A 19,777-nucleotide genomic window follows, 5' to 3' on the forward strand; every position below is an offset into this window, starting at 1 on the left:
TATTTTTATTACTTTTTATTACTATTACTATTTTGTTACTTTTTTTATAATTTTCTTACTTTTATGCAAAAATTTATTTCAAAAACTAATTTAATTTATTTAAAAATTTACTTATTTATTTATTTAATACAAAAAAAAACAATATATTTCTAAATACATATTATTTAGAGAAACATTTTTATCTCTTTTAAAAATATTCGTAAATTAAAAAACAGCGGTCTTAACAGTACAAACCACAAATATGATTGTGTTTTTAAAACTAATATTTCAGCATTTCGCTTTTCAAGAATCTTGCAAATTGAATAAAACATGAAAACGAATGAAACACATTTCACGAATATGATATACAGAATTAATCCTCGCTCGCGGTAAAATCAGTCTGAAATCTCTTTGGCAACATATTCGCGCCATCGTTACACCTGCTTCTTCAGTATAAACGTATAAATATTTCGCCATCAACGCGCGTCCTATTTCCTCCCTTTTTCTCTCTGCGCCTCCTTTTATTTCCGGAACTGCCCATTTCTAAAGGTCGCATTCGATAACCGTTTCTATATCCTCTTTTGCCTATATTCGCACATTTCATATCCGCGAATTCCGAGCGATCTGGTAACACCTGCCGACATCGTTTCGCATTTACTATATCCTCTCTGTGACGAACGCGTCGCATCGCTCGGATGTGGCTCCTTCGTGTGGACAACCGAGACCCGTCGACTCATCTCGTACCTCTTCAACGGTACGAACATCTGTCGGCTGCCTCCCATATATCGCGTCATTCCGGCTAACTGTACAGCGCTATTGCGTGAGACAGGCTATGGGGACCTAATGATTTCGAGATTGCTTTTGGGCATAAAATATGTACCGAAAGAGTTAAAAGATTTTTTTTACACTTACATTATCTTTTGGATGGCGGACAAATAATTTACTCTCGGGTTTTAATGAAATTATTTTTCTTAAGAGTTTAAATCAGATTAAAAGTTATTTATTTTGACAAGGTTTTTAAATTAAAATGTTTCTCAACAACAGTTTAATAAACACGTAAAAAGTTTTTAATTTAGTTATTTATTTCTTTTTGAGAAAAGCTACTGTACAGCCACTGTGCAGTGTATAGAAACATAGCAGACAAAGATTTATACTGAGATAAACTGCATAGCATTTAATTATACAAAATATGTAAAATTATAAATATTTTATTTTATTTCTCTCAGTTAAGTTAATTTTATAAAATTATAAAATAAATTAATGCAAGAAAACCTTTATTGTGCATTTCAACTGCAGTACAATAAATAGATGAGATTACTTGCGTAAAATCTGTTGAAATGCGGGAAAACCATAAAACTCTTAATTCAAATGTTAATAATTGTCTGCTTTTTGCCTAAGAGCATATTGTTAGGCAGTCGAGATTATGTCGTGTGAAATCGGCCAACGCGTGGTAAAGATGAGTATTGTATCGTCAGTTAGGAAATGCGTGCGAGCATTTATAGACGTGAGTAGTTTTACTATTCTAAATGAGAACTAAAACAAGTGTTTCTATTTTATGAGAAACCACGCAGTCGGAAAGTAAGGCAAAACTCATGTGATAAACAACATGATTAAAATATATGTTTATCGAATAACTGGAAATTATTATGATTTGTGAAATATAAATGTGTGTTGCTTGATGAAGAAAAAAATATAATTAGTATATATTTTGCAAATCCGTATTTAACGGTCAAGAATTGAATTGTTTCTACGAATAAAATTTTCGATTAAACACAATTTAAAAAATTCCAACCTTAAGATTTGATTAAATACAGGTTTCCGCATATGTGGAATAGTTAAAATAAATCTATAAATCTAGCAGAATAGATATATGAATCGGAAATAAAGATAATTAAAGATGTGTAGATTACAGATGGAGAAGAAATTGCATTATGGAGTCATTAACACTTGCCTCGTTTATACGCCGAGTACGCCGAGTTCGTCGCACGTATAACTCGTGTATCTGTAGGGACCAATGGAATGCAGTAACGTGTAAACAAGACTCAGGTGAATGACAGTGGTCTAGGGTAAAGCCGGTGCCACCGGACGCTGGTTATAGAACCGACGGAACATTAATTAACATATTTAACGTCTAGCCACACTTGCTTCATAAATTGCCAGTGCGAGCTCGAAGATTCATGATTAAACCGAGATAAGAAACGCGCGCGAGTTCACCCGAGTTCGTAAATTCGGTATTCCATTACCTAGCATATGCACACTAGTTTTTCTCGCCACCGGTTTATATAAATTAAAATATTTACGCAACAGCGTGCAAAATGTTTCATATAATCCGTGCAGTTGCGCGGCGAAGGAATTAGAAAGTGTCACGATGGGAAAAGCTCAGCTGCATGAAAAAAAGCAATTAATTGTAATCGAGCCAACTGTCGAATTAATATATTCAACGATCAACAGAGATTTCCGAGTTTTTGGGTTCCCACGAGAATTTATCAATGGATTTACTAATTGGTTATTTTTAAATTATATCGATTGAGTTAGGGAAATATATTTAACAACAGTTTCAACTTGTCTCGTTAAATATTTCAATAACCTATAATAATATATATATTACATACATTGATGATGTGTTGGGAAAAGTTAAAAAATCTCTTTATTTTTTTACTTTTCCTTGTTGACATTCTTGGCTGCATTCATTATTACGTATATTTATATTGCGACAGCACTTAGGTTATTTCAGAATTAATAAATTGCTGATTAATATATTCAACGATAATTAACTGGGCGAGACCAGTAGCCTAGCAATTTCCAAGATCGTGCTTTAAAGAACGGCCGGAAGCCATATGAATCTATGAAGGCAGGAAAATACCTTCTATAATCAGTGGTGCACGTATTCATTAGTGTTCTTTAATAATATAAGAAATTTTTTATTTATTTTTTTGAACGAGAAACGTTGCCTTCATAATTCATTTAGCTATCGAAAGTTTCAATTAACGTTAACTTACAAACGAGATAAAGTTTTAGCGATAAAATGGCAAATTCGCAACTTAGCGGCAACTTAACGCTGACTATTAATCTCGTTGCAATTTTTATACTGAAAATGCGAAAGCAAATTCAAATGCCATGCGTGTCAAAAAGATATAAATACGCGGTGTGCGGCGTCCGCAATAATTTACGGAGGGATCTCGCGACGAATGAGCGAGGCGAATTTGCGTTATCTTTGGTAGCCGGTTAAGGATCGTTAATTAACGTATTTCTTTAATGGCCGATCGATTATTTTATAATCGAAGTTAATTTCCTCGCTTGGATTGTTGCTACCAGCTATGGCGCAACTTTCGAAGATAAAATATTGAGTAAATTGAGGAACGTGCCTTGAGGAAAGATTGCGTGTCAGGAATATTTTTATAGTCTGTTGGGCGAGGTTCTTTTTGCATTGTCGCTTAATACGCCATGCGCCTCAAGGTAACCCCGTTTCATGCTTATTAAAGTCGATTACTATTAATATTTAACGTACATGTAAAAATTGCTACTAATTGATGCTCTGCAGCAATGCGTATTTTCAATGTCATTATTGTTATAAATTCTTATTGCACGTTAAAAAGAAGTTATTATATATTCTATGAACTAGTTATGTGAATTCCTTCTCCTTTAAAATAATTTTACATATTATTTGAATACACCATAAAGAGTGCAAAATGCAACATAATATTAATTCATAATTAATAATAACAATTAAAGTAAGGTCATTTCTGCGAGTTTTCAGAATTACAGCGCTCATGCTTATTAGAATAGATTACTATTAGTGCGCGTAAGAATTATAATATACATTCTGTGATTCATTAACAATGCGATTCTCCGGCTTCCCTTATTTTTCTCTTGACAATTAAATTAGCAATTAAAAATGACAAATAATCAATGAAATCAGTGAGTTTTGAGCATCACGTTTTTCTTCTTATGGTTTATGGAACATCATTCACTTTCGCTGGAATTTTACGGTGTTGAGAGATGCGGCAAGATTAATTTTCACGGTGGCTCGATGCGCGAAGGACGAGCGCTCGCGGATAGAGCGGAGAATGAAAACCCTCGGTAAAACTAGTTGCTCGACAAAAACTAGACGCTATTCAAAGGCCGTTTGTAGCACGCAGCAGGACCGATGGAAGAGCAGGAGGACGGAACGAGTTGCTCGCTCGCTCGCTCGCTCGTTCAAGAACAGAATAGGAACAAAATAAGGCGGATGTGTTCGCCAAGAAGCGACTCGTACGAATGGCCGCGGCGAGAAAAGAATAAACCGAGACAGGCAGGACGAAATGATTTCGTTAGGGAAGACCGCACGTGTCGTCGGGCTAAGAATTTTTTTTTATTAAGCCAGAAGCTTTTGCGAGAAAAAACAAAGTCCGTCACTGCCAATATTTATGTGCATGAATCCGTTCAATCGATATTATTGATCGGCGATAGAATTGATTAGCATCTTCAAGATGCCAGGTAAATCATAGTCTGTTAAAAATGACATATCATCTTGTATGAACGCGTGTTACGTCTGCTAACGATATTAAGTACATGTTTAGACGTGAGAAAACACCGATTAGATTATTAGAAATTTGCACATTTACAGATATGTGCTGCCATGTCTTGAAGTAAATGAATTTATGAATATTTTTAAATTTCTAAAAGATTGGGCTTTTTTAACCTAGTTATTAATAGACAAAAATCAATTGTTTCATTACTATGTATTTCTTAGGTTACGAATTCTAACTCCAGACATCAAATTAAATTAAAAAGTTAAAATTAACATTGGTAAAAGCGTCCATTACATGACATATTTCTATCTTTATTGGCCAGAAAATGGAAACCACGTCAAAAGTGTTTGACCTATTAAATATATATTAAAATAATGGTTATAATAAATAAATAAAACTGGAATAATTTTCAAGTTTTATTCTAATATAAACTACAGTATAGTGTTATATAAACATTAACAACTCTATAGAGTTCCTTTTCGTTCTTGAGGGTTAGAGTATCGGTTCGCTATAAAAATCCTTGTCGGTCTTTGTCAGTTTTATCAGCAGTATTATTGATAATTATTGAGTACTTTTCTTTGTTAAATCTTGCACAATTTTCGTAACTAAAGCATTCCAATCATTGGGTTTATTCGTTGTATACCAATCAATTATGTATTCCATATGTTTCTTTTGCTTTTCAGTACATTTTTTGCATTGAGTCTGGAAAGCTTCAGGAAAGATTTCTAAAATCGAAACACGATGGACTTATTACTTTTAATTTATAATCGATTGCGACATTGAGTTCACTTTTGACAACGAAGTATATTATGTTGTTATCTATCTTTTTTCTTTATATTTATTTTCTAATATTTATCAGAAGTATATTAATAATATTTTTAATATTTATCAGAAGAATAATCATTTGCAATTATTGATTATTTTAAAACTATCTTGACTTACCGTTAAAACAAAAAAAGTTAATCTCAAATTCATCAAAGAATTTGTAAAAAAAAACTAATGCGAAAATAAAAATAAGATATTATGCATATAAATAGACATACCTTTATAGAATTTCAAAGGTGCTGTCTTGCACGGTGCAATCTCCATGAAACAGTTGTAATATTGTTGTCGTAGTTTCTCATTTTCGAAAATGGCTTTGATATCGATATCGTCATACTGGTTGGAGTACAATTCCTCCTCCGCGACAACGCACGCTAGTGCGATACCAATAAGCACAATATAGCTTAGGCGAATCATTGCTCCTTCCTATTCTTACGCTTACTTTTGTACTGAAGATCGAAATTTCTTCTACTGAACATTCTATCTTCTATTCATCTCATTTATATAGAGAAGCATCAAGACAAAAAATTGTTTTGTAAAAGAGATGATCAAAGTATCAATTAGTTCTGGGAACAATGATCACATCGTATATTATATATATTACAATTAAAACATCTTGGCATCTCGCGAGTCATGTTTAACGTTATAAAACATTAACAGGTATTTTTTTTTACAAACAGGCTATCAAATGTTGTTATGAATGTAAAGTAGATAATAAATCATCATATTTTTCCGTCAATTCTTCATGAGATGAAGTGTTGTTTTTGTATTATATACATGGTGTCCCAGACTTATCGTAACATTCGTTAATGGCAGATTCCTGAGGTCATTTGAAGACAAAAATCTTAATGCCAAAATGTCGAGGCTGCTATAGTTTTGAGGAAGGAAAGGTTTAAAGTTCATCAATCAACTTGTTAAAATTTCGCGCATTCAAAGACATCGTATATCGAAAAGGTCTTTCTACAACACTCAGCTCGATCGAAATAATAATACTTGAAATTATTGTTCACTTAATTTCTTTGTACACTGTTCGCAAGACTGACGAATTTCAGGATAATAATAATAATTGTCGTGTGGAAACGCGATGCGCGTCGAATTGTCAAAGCATTTGTGTGAAACATATCATTGACAAATGACGTTTCTCATGTGATGCGAGAGAAAATTAATACAGTCGGTACGAAATATGATCTGCTGCATGAAAAAAGGCGAATATCTTGTTTATGTTCCTTCAAATAAATAAATAAAAACATATTTTCAAACATGTATTTTCTTTTCTTACTGACTTTATCTTCCTTATTAGCATTTCATGCAGCAGACTATACTTCGTACCGATTGTATTGATTTTCTCTCATCACAAGCGAAACGTCATTTGTCAATGCCACGCTTCACATGAACGCTTTGACAGTTCGACGCGTATCGCGTTTCCATACGACAATTTAGAAACTATTATCATCCCGAAATTTGTCAGTTTTATCTTCCACAACAGTGTACAAAGAAATAAAATAAACAATATGCCAAGTATTATTATTTCTATCAAGCTGAATAAAGTGTTGTGGAAGGGCTTTCGATATGCGATATCCCTGAGCGCGTAAAATTTTGACAAGATGAACTTTCCCGTTCAAAAACTATAACAGCCTCGACATTTTGGCATTAAGATTTTCGATTCCAAATGACCTCAAGAATCTGCCATTTACGGGTGTTACGGCTGGGACACCCTGTATAATTATCTAGACAATACGCAAGTCTTCAAGATATCTGAAAAACATCTAAAAAACATCATTTTTTTCGAATATTTTTAAATTTTTGAAAGATTAGACTTTTTTATTTACCTAGTTAATAAACAAACATTAATTGTCTCGCTACTATGTACTTCTTTTTTGGGTTACGAGTCTTAGCTACACATTTAAGACACCAAATTAAATTAAAAAGTTAAAATTTACATTGATAAAAGTGTCCATTAGTGATATATTTCTATCTTCATTGGCCAGAAAATGGAAACTATGTCAAAAGTTTCTGACCTATTTAATATATATTAAAATAATGATTATAATAAAAAATAAAACTGGAATAATTTTCAGGTTTTATTCTAATATTAACTACAGTATAGTGTAGTTACAACAAACATTAATAATACTGATGAGTTTCTTTTCGTTTTTGAGAATTAGAATATCAGTTCGCTATAAATATCCTTATCAGTCTTTTCAGCACTGTATTATTGATAATTATTGAACATCTTTCTTTACAAAATCATTCTGAATTTTCGTAAGTAAAGCATTCCACGCATCGGGTTCATTCGTTGTATACCAATCAGTTATGTATTTCAAATATTCCTTTTGCTTTTCAGTACATTTTTTGCATCCATCATGGAGAGCTTCGGGAAAGATTCCTACAATCAAAACACGATAGACTTACTAGTTTTAATTTATAGTAATTGATTTATAGTAATTGGGACATTAAGTTTATTTTTGATAACGAAGTATGTTATAATAAATTATTACAAACAAGCTGCAGAGCCAGAGCTAGTTTAACCTGCTCAGTTTATTACTTTCTATCATATTAAATAATAAAACGTTTCGACCATTTGGATGTGGTCTTCAGTACAATTATTACATTACAATTATTAGTACAGTTATTACATTACAATTATTAAACGCAGTCTTCTCGGAACATAATACAATAAATTTATCATTTACGTTTAGTAACTGTACTAATAATTGTAATGTAATAATTGTACTGAAGATGACCACATCCGAATGGTCGAAACGTCTTATTATTTAATGTGATAAAAAGTAATAAACTGAGCATGTTTAACTAGCTCTGGCTCTGCAGCTTGTTTGTAATAATTTATTTTAATAATTCGAGCCAAAAAATTGTAATATTTAAATTATTGAAACATATTATATTATTATTTATCTTTTTTCTTGATATTCTGTTTTTAATATTTATCAGAAGAACTATTACTTATAATCATTGATTATTTTAAAACTACAAATACCTCGACTGTTACCGTTAAAATAAATATTAATGTTAAATTTATCAAAAAATTTGTAAAAAAGAAACTAATGCGAGGATAAAAATAAAGTGTTATGTGTATAAATACATACCTTTAAAGAATTTCAAATTTCCAAATTGTGATTGTGAGTCGCATGGTCCAACGTCCATGAAACAATTGTAAACGCACTGTCGTGCTTCAGCATTTTCGAAAAGGTGAACGATATCGATATTATCATACTGAGCGGAGTATAATTCTTCTTGTGCGAGAACGCACGCTAATGCGATACTAATAATCACAATACAACTTAGGCGAACCATTGTGCTCTTTCCTATTCTTACGTTGACTGTTGTACTAAAAATCCAACTCTTGTACTGAGTATTCGATCTTCCGTTTCTCTATTTATATAGCGAAGCATCAAGATAAAAAATTCTTTTGTAAAGGAAATGATAAAAATATCAGAGTTATAGTGACAGTGATTACATGATAATATTATCACAAAATTCCATGCCCACATGGGGCAACCCATTACACAACCCAGTGCTTGGAATTAGTCCAGCATTTCACCCAATTCTTGCAACTAATGACTCCTTTTCTCTCCTTGTCACGCGCAGCCAGGGCTACGCCCCCCTGAAATTTTTCTGTTTTCTTCAGATATTTCATGATTAAAAATATTGAGCATCAAATATTTACATCAAAGGTGGAAAAATAAGTTATTTTTCTTTTCTTTTATTTTTTCCTTCTTTCTTTCTTTTTGTTTTTCCTTTTTTTGACTATTTACTCGTTCAATTAAATTTTTTCCAGTGCGACCACTGATATAATCAAATAATCATGTGACCACATATTTCCATCTTTAAGGTATTTCCAAGGAAATAAATCTTTATATATATCGTATTTTCGCAAATTTTTTTGACCTTGTTATTAATAGACAAATATTAATTGTTTCATTACTGTGTACTTCTTTTTTAAATTACGAATTCGAGCTCTAGACACAGTTAAGACACCAAATTAAATTAAAAAGTTAAAATTAACATTGATAAAAGTGTCCATTAATGACCTATTTCTATCTTTATTGGCCAGAAAATGAAAACTACGCCAAAAGTTTTTGACCTATTTTTTATTTCAAATGCGATACTATTTTCTGCATTTCTATGAAAAACTGAATAATCGCAATATGTTCAGATAACATATTATTTTCGCTTATATTTATAAAATATATGTGTATTTGAAGGATTAGTACTTACCACATGTGCATTATAGATAAATCAAATGTAGATAATTTAAAGACTTATAAAAAATTTTAATAAGAGTTAAAGTTTCTCCTGACTTTCGCAATTTCTTGTCGTTTCTATCAGCATTCCATTGATAATGTAGGCGAAAATAATTATATACTGCTGCTGATAATATACTGCTGCAAGGAGATGACATAGTTGGAATATTAAGGGGACCGATGTTATATTACAATATTATAATAAGCCCATAAGCGTAGCATTAAGCGTGTCGTATCAATCCGTCGTAAACGAAAACTGCACGGCTTAAAATGATCTATCAGAAAAGCGCGAATGCTGCACATGAAGCTATCAGTCGTTGTCATCGTTGCACGACATTTGAATATGCACGAGTTATTTAACCGGTTCGGTAACACAGCAAGCGTATCATAAAACAACTAATCCGAATCCAGTTTGCGAGAAAGTTGCAACGCTCTGCGCTTGATCATGCAGTTTTTTAACTTTCGCGTCCATCGCCGGACCTGTCGTCTTATAATCTTCACATTCATTATCGCGATGCGCGATCTTTCCGTTGTGTCGATGCACGTCTCAATTATCAGAATATTCTAGACTTGATTTTTTCTGATAGAATCATTTACGAATCTGATAAAATAATTATTATAATAATATTCTAACGTTTATATGATACGTTGCGAGATCTCGAGTGGTAATTTAATTATCGTCGAGGGTGTTTTCGCACATTGATAAAACGGTTGTGATCGATTCTTCTGTAAATCGTTGCTGGCATCGTTACGTTTCAGTTCACTCCCTTTCGGTGCTTACTGATAGCATCGACACAATTTCGTTCCTGCAGCGAAGAAAGACCAGGGCTTCGATTAACGACTGCGCGAGTGCATCGTAGCGTAGAGCGATCTGTTTCCTTGATCCATCCCTGGCCTTCCTCTTCTTCGACGCACGTGGACTAATCATAAATCTCGTATTTTCCTTCTGGCTCGCTACGCACACACACACTTGTCGCATATTACGCGATTGCGTGGCCGCGATAAGGAGGGCGTTACTAGGAAGGCAATAAATATTATAGAGACGCAGAGAGAATCAGTTTATTTCCGGAGCAAATTCCAGATATATATAATAAGACAGCGCAATGTTAAATGTCATAATAATAATACTAACATAATATACATATAAGATTCACAGTAAAATACACATACGATATTTAAAATAATTAATGGAAAATGATAGATATGGATCAGTAAATTGTTTATAATGGAAACCACATGAAAAAACAAAGTTTATCATTATCGTGTATGTTAATTAAAAAATTTCAGCGATGCAATGTCAAATATCATAATGATAATAGCAGCATATAAGATTATAGTGCATGACTAAAGGAAAATGATAGACAGAAATTGGTAATTTTATTTTAAGGATGCACATTAAAAGGAATTTTTTAACCAAGTACTTAGTTCGCTTAATTATTGATTAGAAATGTTTTAAACATTTAATTTAAATACATTTTGAACATCTTAAAATGACGAAAATGTATACAGCTCAAAGAAGCATTTGTTGCGCTGTCATTAGACACAAAAAAACTATGACTGGGAGGTCGTTAGTACGCAAAGGATTAAAAATTGGAAAGAATGAACAAGGAACTTTGAATCATCCTGTATCCCTTTTTCCTATCTTGGAATGAGCGGAGCGACGATTAGTGAGCGAGAGACGTCGGTCTTTTCCTATTTTGCCGTCCGTCGTTCTTCTTCCTTTTCCACATACGTAGCAGGACTCGTTCCACGAGCGTCTTTCAGCTCACCTGTGCGCACGGGGAAGCACGCATGGTTGAATCGTGTAAGTACACCCTTAGTGGAGTCTAGTTCCTTACTCGACCCATCTACCTACCAACTCTTCGCCGTGACGCACACATCAGTTTCTCCATTTTTTTCTTCTTCTTCCTCAACGTTTTTTCTCACGAGAACCGTTGTATGTCCACTGTCGTCCTCGGTCAACGAAACCCGCCCCGAAAGTGGTGAATCCGCAACTTCCTATTATTGCACGCCGTTCCAAGTCCCATCACCTCGGTTCCCATCGCGACGACACATGTGACGACCATATTTCCCGCGTTTCGCATTTTTCTTTTACGTCTACATTACCGTTAGAAAAGTAAGTATGTAATTCGCGGATTTAATCGGACGATACCATAGCGTGCACACATGAAAGTCCCGGTTATACTTAGCGGTAAATAGCATTAGCAGATTCTGTTGTTAATTGGTTTAAATTGGCTTATACTTATGTATAAGTTTTACGATTTAGTTGCATTTTAGGTGAAATTAAAGTTACATAAATTTTAAATAGTTTAATACAAAAAATATCTGTAATATCGCGTTTTGTGTCTAAACTTTAAAATAATAAAAGTATTTAGTTTCGAACTAAAAATGTGGGATTACTTTGACATCGTGAAATTTTTTGCTAAAGTTATTGGCGATGGAACATAATCATAGATTTGCTTTTGGAAAAGCTTACAATTAATTGCATTATTCGGTCAACAAACATAAGCATAAATTCAATAGTCAGTCTATTGACATTCTTCGATAAATTATACGCCTTTGGAAGTAACGTAATGCTCTCTAAATAACTCGAAGATTATTTCACTTTTCGAATTATGGTTGCGTATTGCAACAAACAGGATGAAAGTTTGCCATCACAGCGTGAAACGCAATTCCTTCGCCCACTCAAAATTTACCGGGCGTTGCGTACACCCACGCGACAATAACGAAGAGAATAAAACCCGACGACACTAAGGAATCCTATCGATCCTCCAATGCGACGACGATGAGAGAAGCGAGATACAAGACGGTCGAAATCTGTTTCCGCGAGCACGCCTACGGCGCGACGCGACTTATTTTTGCGTTATATAAAAACGACACTCTTTTTTTTCCATGACGTTGGATTATTACTGTCAGACAAACATTTAAATGTCAGGCGAATGGCCGGCTTGCGAATATAATCGCGCACCGTCGCCTACGTGAATTCGCAAAGCGCTCAAGTTCGAAAACAAAGATCGTTTCTGCGTTTGTTCATACGTATACATTAAAAATTGATGATTACACTATATATTTAAGCGTAGGATAGGGTTTTTAAATATTATATAGTAGTATCTTGGGAATTTTATAATTAATTTTTAAATAAATAGCAGCAATCTCTCGGGTGGTTAATCATGTGTATCGTTCTGCATCATTCGACCATTAACAGGATTAATGAAATTCCCAAACCACAGGTTCATTAGTACACAACTTCTGATGATAAAAAAATCATCACTCTTTATTTTATGAAAATAATGCACATAATTTTAATTAATTTTTCTAGAAACATTTAAAATTAAAAAAATTATTGAGAGTAAAATAGATCGCTAAGCAATGACTTAACATTATAACAGTTACTTTTTTAAATCGAATTCAATTGAAATTCCTTTAAATGTCAGTGTAAAAAAATTTTAAAAATTTTTAAATGTTATTTATCTAACGTTTGTTCTCGACACTTTATGAGTACCGGCTAGAGACAATTATTAAAGGGTAATTTTTTTTCTTTATTTTGACGAGTACTATTAATATCTCGCTACTTTTTCATTGTCAGTTCGTCAACATCTATATACCCCTTTTCCGAGTGGCAAATGTCGCGATGGGACGCAAGCGTTGGAAGTCGATGAGAGTCGCCGATAACTGCGACGAGTAAACTCGACATCGAACGCGACAGCGCTACGTACATTGCCATTGCGAGCCTCAACGCCATTCCCACGTACGCGCCGCACGTCGCGGTAACGAGCAAGCGTTAAAGGGCGAAGAGAGTGCTTAAAATGCAGGGAGACGGCGAGAAGCGATGATGGCGAACGAGCGGCGTCATCGGACGTCACAGCGGATCTTACGATGACGCCGCGTTATCTGCCGATAGCGAACCGGTTAAATAGGATGATCGCGATTGGCGCGTTGTTCCCTCGGAGTTAGAAAAGCAAAAGAATCGCGGAAGATTTATTCCAGCGATACACTACCTCAGAGAGGAACGATATGGTGCGAAACTAACGGCAGTATCAACGCGTAAGGATGCTAGCAGCGCCGATCTTTGAGTTGAGAACTGGATACCATTATCCGCGTTTTTAATTATGCATTAGTAAACCGGGAATCGTGAGAAATGCGATATTGTTTCAGATAATATGTTGTATAGGATTTCCCGCATCTATCGACTTATCTTTTATTTATAGATTCTATAAGCAATATTGAATTGATGCTTTCTTAATGGAGATATCACAAATCGTCATTTTTCTTCGTAATCTTTGTCTTTTTATATCGCATATAAATATATCTGCAATAAGTTTTTATATCTTGATATTAAAAAAGCGTTTTACTGTTTTACTGTTCATATAAATAATTTATTTCTTAATGTTTTTTTTTTTTTTTGTTAAAATAAATTAATTTTTTCGTACATTATTGTACGATAGAAATATGTTATACGCTTAATCATATTTTTTGATCAACAAAATAGTTTCTAAATGAATTAGAAATTTTGTAGACAAAAAATATTCTATTTGACAGCCTGATGACACTATTCCAGGCAAATTGCTACGTGAATACGCTACAGCGGCTATTAGCGATAGAGACTGCCATGATGAGGTATAAACAACGAATGCTCGCGGGCGAAATGGAGAAATAACAGCACTACGAAAGTTAAAAGGGCTGCATAATAACAGTGAAGTTATTATTCATGCGAAATGAAGCATTTCTGCCCGTTATAATGTTTTCATAATTTATATCCAAGGGAATGTGTTGCGTAATACCGTACGAGTGTGTAATAACGCGGAAATTCTGATTGCGAGAATGTTTCTTGTTAGCTGATTAGAAATTAATTAATTCGCTGCAGAAGAATTAACACTTAATTTATCAAGAGATCTACGACTGAAAGGAGCGCGATTTACTCGGATATGATCTATATATATGCACACTGCACTACATTATAACATTGGCGGACAGAGTTATTCTATCCGGACGTTCTTTTAAGAATACATCCTACCAGCATGTATAATCTCGCGTTTCACGCGCCTTCGCGCGAGCATAATCGGGCTCGATATCAGAAATCGATAGTGGATGCGAGCGGCCATCAAGTTAGCCGCGAAAGGGTAAGTGCAGCAGGTATATGTGCTCGTTAAAAATCCCGGATCCACAAGCATCGGCGTGGATATTGACTCGGTCGCGGTCGTCTGGCGCTGAATCGCTCGTCGAGAACGAGTTCGCGAAGAAAAAGGAAGAGACGAGAAAATAGGAAACGACTACATGCATGATATCAGCTCCGGTCGACGAGTTTCGATCGACTCTGCGAATCATTAATCGATTCCCCGCGGAGCCGCAGCCGGCCGCGCGCTCGTTGTCACTAGCTTTACAGCTCTATATTTGAATCCCCTATTTGGTAACAGTGGCCATTGGCAGGTTGACGTGGTCTCGCGCGCGCAAAAACTAACGTAATTATAGATTGCGGATCGACCGCGAGAATTCACGCCGGAGGAAATTTTAAAGACGCGCTTCAAATAGACGGAATCGACAGGTGGGCGTAACTGAAATCCGCGCGCGCCTTCTGCCAATAACAGCCACGAGTTCTTATCCGCTGATTGATCTCTCGAGCAGTAAGAAGAAAGATAGTAATTCTACGGCAGCGTTAAGGTGATGATCCATCCATTAAAAGTGACGGATAGGATAGAGTGAGTGGGTGGATCCATGGATGCGGGACTTTATAGCCGCGGTAAATTTTAATTTTTTCCCTTCCGTGTATGAAAACGTAACTAATTATTATATTTTTTTCAACTTTAGTTAAATGAAAAATAATAATTGTCATTGCATATTTAAATGTAGAAATTAAAATTAAATTAAAAACTTTGCCATATAGTATCTCGACATTTGGTGAAGAAATGGTTGACACAAAATTGATAAAAAAATTTGTGTTTAAAATATTACATGGTTTTGGAATATTTTCCATGTAATGTCTTGCTAAGAGATCAAATTATGCCACGCACTTTATGTGATTTTATTTCATTATGTTGATTAAATTATGCTGATAATCAATCAAGCAAAAACAAGATTAGCCTTACCGCGAACAAGCAACTTTTCGCGAGTACTGATTACGTTGACTGATAGCGCTTGTTTAGAAGAATGAGAGAGATTGGAGAACGTCGCTAGGCTGCTAATTAAAATCTGTTATCCTTAATTGAAAGCCGTGCCTCGCAACCGTGAGATCTACTTAATATGTATTAGAAATAAATCAAGCATATGATGAAAACATGTTATATCTCTTCACACACGACAAAGACGAAGATCAATGCACTCGAACATTGCACACCGATCGAGGCAGGAATTAAAGGAGCAGATCAGATCTGTGCCTCTTAATCTTCGAACCGATTTTCCCCGCGTCACCGCGAAAAGCTATTCTATTTGCTCTCATCTCCAGCGTGCTCCACATCTGTCAGTAATGGTGCCTCGCAATCGGTAGCCACTAATCTGTATTTCGATCATGTCTTTTTTTTGTTTCTCAATATGCTACAGCGTATTATTACGGTAGAAATTGGCGTTCGAATTTTTCTTTCTTTGAATCTCACAGGCCCTAATTCACCCTGCAATACGGGCATGGATACAAATCTGCGCTTCGATCAAATTGTCGTCCGTAATTGCGATGCGGGTTTCATTGGTGCGGGATCGTAAAAATAAAAGGGATTCATCGTGTGGATTGATGTTTTTCAACCATTTAATAAATTTTAATTAGAACTCTTAACATTAATATTAAATATTATTCACATCAATTGTAAGTTCATGCTTTTCGAGCATACTATATCGACTTCGATTTGCGGAAGTAAGGAATTAAACGATTAACAAATCAATCAGTTAATATTTGTCACGAGAACAACCGACTGTTGTCTTTCAGTTGAGGATCAGAAGAGTCGTTATTGAATTCAGTATGTCTTGGAGTGATTAAACTTCGTTCAACTTCTTACGTTACGCTTCATAACTCCGCTAAAAGTTATTAAGCTCACGAAAGGAATTATAAGAGAATCTCTCGCTAACTCCTATTAATCCTTAAACCATAGCTAAGTATCTGACTAAAAACTTTAGATCTCGCCAATTTTGATGTAAAAAATTCTAGCTAGAAAAAGATTCGGTGAGTCCAAATCACACATGCACTCCAGTTTAATCACTCCGAATCATCATGAATACAAATTAATCAATAAAATAATCCCTATTTTTCTTCTCACGTAAAGCAGAAAAGAAATTATTTATTCACTCGGGAAGCACGATGATTTTGCAACAGAAGGACCCGAACGAACGGAACACCAGGGAAATGAAAATTCGTGATGGACGTGAATTCATGCGTTTCTCCGGGCTGTGGATCTAACGATCGGTGATCGAGCGGACCGCTGACGGTAGCGACGAAGCTTGATATTCGTCGGACGCGCGTCGCGGAGCCCGGTCGCGTTCATACGCGCTCATGCGCGGAATAAATTATCCCAGTGTGTCGGTCTGTCCCTTCTGCAACTTCTACGCCTCTCTCCCTTTTCGCCTCTTTCGTCATTCCTTCTTTCTCTCCCATTCCGACGATCTCGGTCGCCTGCTCCGACAATCACTCCCCGTTGTTGTCCGTTCATCCCTCTCCGCCCGCCGTCTCGCTCCCACCCATTGCCGACGGCGTCTATAATGACTCCTCGTGGTGGGACGATACCGGAAGTGAAGTCAGAACGGCGGAACCAGACGTTCACTCAATGGAAAGTTTGAGCTCCACCGGCGCGGTTGCTCTAAGGTGCTTTACATACGCTCTCGCGCGTCGTTCGCTCCCGCGCGAAGAAAATCCGCTTCTTTCGACCGATGCGCTCAGCATTCGCGCGAACGCGAGTCACGCGTGAGCAGCTGCCGGGAAAGACCTGTGCGTTGTGTCGATACCTCACTTTCGAGGAGGATCGTTGAAAGTTACGAGTAAAGTTGATGAAGTGCTTAGTGAAAGCTCCGGGATTTAGGAGTGTTAATATTAGGATATTCAGTGTAAAGGAAAGATTAGGGAAGTACAAAGAGTCAAGGAAAAATAAGCAGAGAATTTAGGGGCAAGAAGATTAAGACGCGACAATTAAGAACTAAATTGAAAGTATATATGTGAACATTAGTTTAATTTGATATGTGGATTGATGAATAAAAAAACTGTGAAAGTAACATCCGCGAAATCAATTCGAAGGATTAAATTAATAATGGCGTAATAAAAAATTTCGTTAATTTGATCTTGTTGTGACTGTGCTGTACTCTCATTCAGGGAATTTGATCGTATGCTAGATTTAAGGAGGAAATGGAATAATAACTCGTTCGGGTATAAAAAAAAAGGGTACAGTTAATAAATGATAAAAAAAATGTGGAAGAAATATCTGTTTGGGGTTACGTTATCGTCGCAAATAAAGTACGTTTTATTGTGAAGCACCGGAAGTCACGGGGAGCAGCAAATAACATCGTCGAGTAATCAAGGCAGCAGCGGTTGAATAAATTGGATCGTGGATATTACAAGAACCGTCAAGAGAGAGAGAAAGAGAACGCGCAAGGAAACTCGCCATTAAGCGATAGCGAGGAAAAAGTTCTCCGCGAAGAAAAAGGGAGGCGATAAATTTGCGAGGAACATTGTACATTAACTTCCATTTCGGAAACAGTGCGGGAAAATTTAAAAGTGCCGACGTATTCCAGATAAATTGTCCGCAGTTTCACCTGGAAAATCGAAGAAAATGATCGACATTGTTCCACAATCTTCTTGCTGAAGCGAACACGCTGAAAATTTACGTTCGTCAGCACGAGCGAACTTTTTCGCGGAATAAAACCCGGTGAAAGAGGAAAGTTAGTCCGCAGTCGAGTTCAGACGCGTTTTCTTTCCATGTGCAACTACATGAAAAATAGACGAGTTTTTGCTGCGTGGAACAATAAGCATTTTTGCGTAAAAGTGACAAGATGACGATAGTCGTTGGGAAGAAAAAAAAACCCTATGTGATTTTCGTGAGTAAAACAAAAGGTGGTGAAACGCGGCAGTTCGTCGCGAAGAATGCTAATTAACCCAATTCTGAAGTGGCGTTAACGAAATAGCATATGTTTTAATTCACTGTATTATCGCCTCGTTGTTTTCTTTAATTAAAGTGTGCTCATTGTCTCTTGTGCGTCAATTACAGAAAAAGACGAATGACACCATAAATATAAATTAGCATATCTAAACGAGAGAAGTTTCCCAGTTCACGTTCGAGAAATGAGCAAAACTAGTTTGAAGCAAGCAATAGCGTTGTAAGACAGATTAACGAGCTTTGTAATCTTATAAAATGCTCGCACAACGGCGAGGCGGTAGCAAATCTGTCATCACCGAGTCTCTTTCTCGTACAAAGCGAAGAATTTGCTGACGTGCGACGAAAGGACTTTTCACTCGAGCAAGAAATCGTGCCTTGGGTGGTCCACAAATCTCGACCGTCATCTGTACAGCTTTCTCGCGATCAGCGTGGCATTTTTCCCGGGATCAGCTCGAGACACTCACAGTTCGAAGCTTAGATTGCGGCTGACGATTATAATAATCGACGATGGCTGTGGGCGAGAGAAAATCGAAGAGCGCGTGTTATCTGGAGCGACACGCGTCGAGCTGAAAAGACCTTATCGCAATTGGAAGAGCCGCCGAGGGTGAGAGAACGAGGAGATTCGAGGTGCATTTGCGAAAGTATTCGTCAGAGATGGTCAGCCAACACGCGATGGCCACCACCGTCCGCAAAGTCAAGCAGGAGAATCGTCTCAGGCGGCAGAATCAGTGCCAAGGTATATAAATACGTGAGCTTGCGGTCTCTCTCGCTAATGGACAACTGGCGCACATCGCGAGGCACATTGCGCGGATCCGTAACGTAACTTATACGTTCTTATCCTGGGGGTACCGAGCCCTCTAATCACGATCTAGTTGCGCCGGAACGCATATATCGTTCGGCTGCATCTCCCTCGGAATTATAAACGCAAGGTAGTTAGGACGTTGCATGAATATAATATGACGCTAATAACGTAATGCAGATATGCGCGCATAACTAGTTATGTTACGATCGTCCCGCTGTAATTGCGTCGAAAATATTATTACGCGGCCCCAGTGCGTAAATCGTTGAGTAAAGTTGAGGGAGAAATTAGTGTCGCTATTCGCGCATTTATTTACAAGCGAAGACCTAAATTGACGTGCAA

At 36.1% G+C, this 19,777-nt stretch overlaps 3 protein-coding genes across 7 annotated transcripts in view; 1 reads left to right on the forward strand and 2 right to left on the reverse strand.

Moving 5' to 3' along the window:
* LOC105669909 (mediator of RNA polymerase II transcription subunit 12-like) overlaps positions 1-19,777 on the forward strand; it is a 108,179-nt gene that overhangs the window by 68,120 nt on the left and 20,282 nt on the right. The window contains exon 1 of one of the 5 annotated variants that reach the window (XM_012363114.2): positions 17,115-19,372. The exons of 3 other annotated variants lie outside the window; for them this stretch is intronic. In XM_012363114.2, coding sequence (XP_012218537.1) covers positions 19,291-19,372 — 82 coding nt within the window. In that variant the 5' untranslated portion in view covers positions 17,115-19,290. Of the gene's footprint in view, positions 1-17,114; positions 19,373-19,777 lie in introns of those variants that run through there. One more of the 5 variants, XM_012363112.2, reaches the window with a different exon arrangement.
* Positions 4,894-5,800, reverse strand: LOC105669921 (ejaculatory bulb-specific protein 3). The gene is made up of 2 exons (XM_012363143.2): positions 5,534-5,800; positions 4,894-5,215 (listed from the first exon to the last, which is right to left on the reverse strand). The coding sequence occupies exons 1-2, from the start codon at positions 5,727-5,729 to the stop codon at positions 5,052-5,054; spliced, it is 360 nt and encodes a 119-aa protein (XP_012218566.1). The 5' UTR covers positions 5,730-5,800; the 3' UTR covers positions 4,894-5,051.
* LOC105669920 (ejaculatory bulb-specific protein 3) lies at positions 7,381-9,082 on the reverse strand. Its single transcript, XM_012363142.2, has 2 exons — positions 8,417-9,082; positions 7,381-7,698 (listed from the first exon to the last, which is right to left on the reverse strand). The coding sequence occupies exons 1-2, from the start codon at positions 8,622-8,624 to the stop codon at positions 7,535-7,537; spliced, it is 372 nt and encodes a 123-aa protein (XP_012218565.1). The 5' UTR covers positions 8,625-9,082; the 3' UTR covers positions 7,381-7,534.

The sequence above is a fragment of the Linepithema humile genome, chromosome 1 (genome assembly GCF_040581485.1).
Source record: "Linepithema humile isolate Giens D197 chromosome 1, Lhum_UNIL_v1.0, whole genome shotgun sequence".
Classification (NCBI taxonomy): domain Eukaryota; kingdom Metazoa; phylum Arthropoda; class Insecta; order Hymenoptera; family Formicidae; genus Linepithema; species Linepithema humile.

Excerpts from the sequence above, each read along its gene's own strand:
- LOC105669921 (XM_012363143.2), bottom strand. The coding sequence starts at position 5,729 with ATGATTCGCCTAAGCTATATTGTGCTTATTGGTATCGCACTAGCGTGC. Across the intron at positions 5,216-5,533 it reads ACCTTTGAAATTCTATAAAG|AAATCTTTCCTGAAGCTTTC; the intron begins GTATGTCTATTT and ends TTTCGATTTTAG.
- LOC105669920 (XM_012363142.2), bottom strand. The coding sequence starts at position 8,624 with ATGGTTCGCCTAAGTTGTATTGTGATTATTAGTATCGCATTAGCGTGC. Across the intron at positions 7,699-8,416 it reads AAATTTGAAATTCTTTAAAG|GAATCTTTCCCGAAGCTCTC; the intron begins GTATGTATTTAT and ends TTTTGATTGTAG.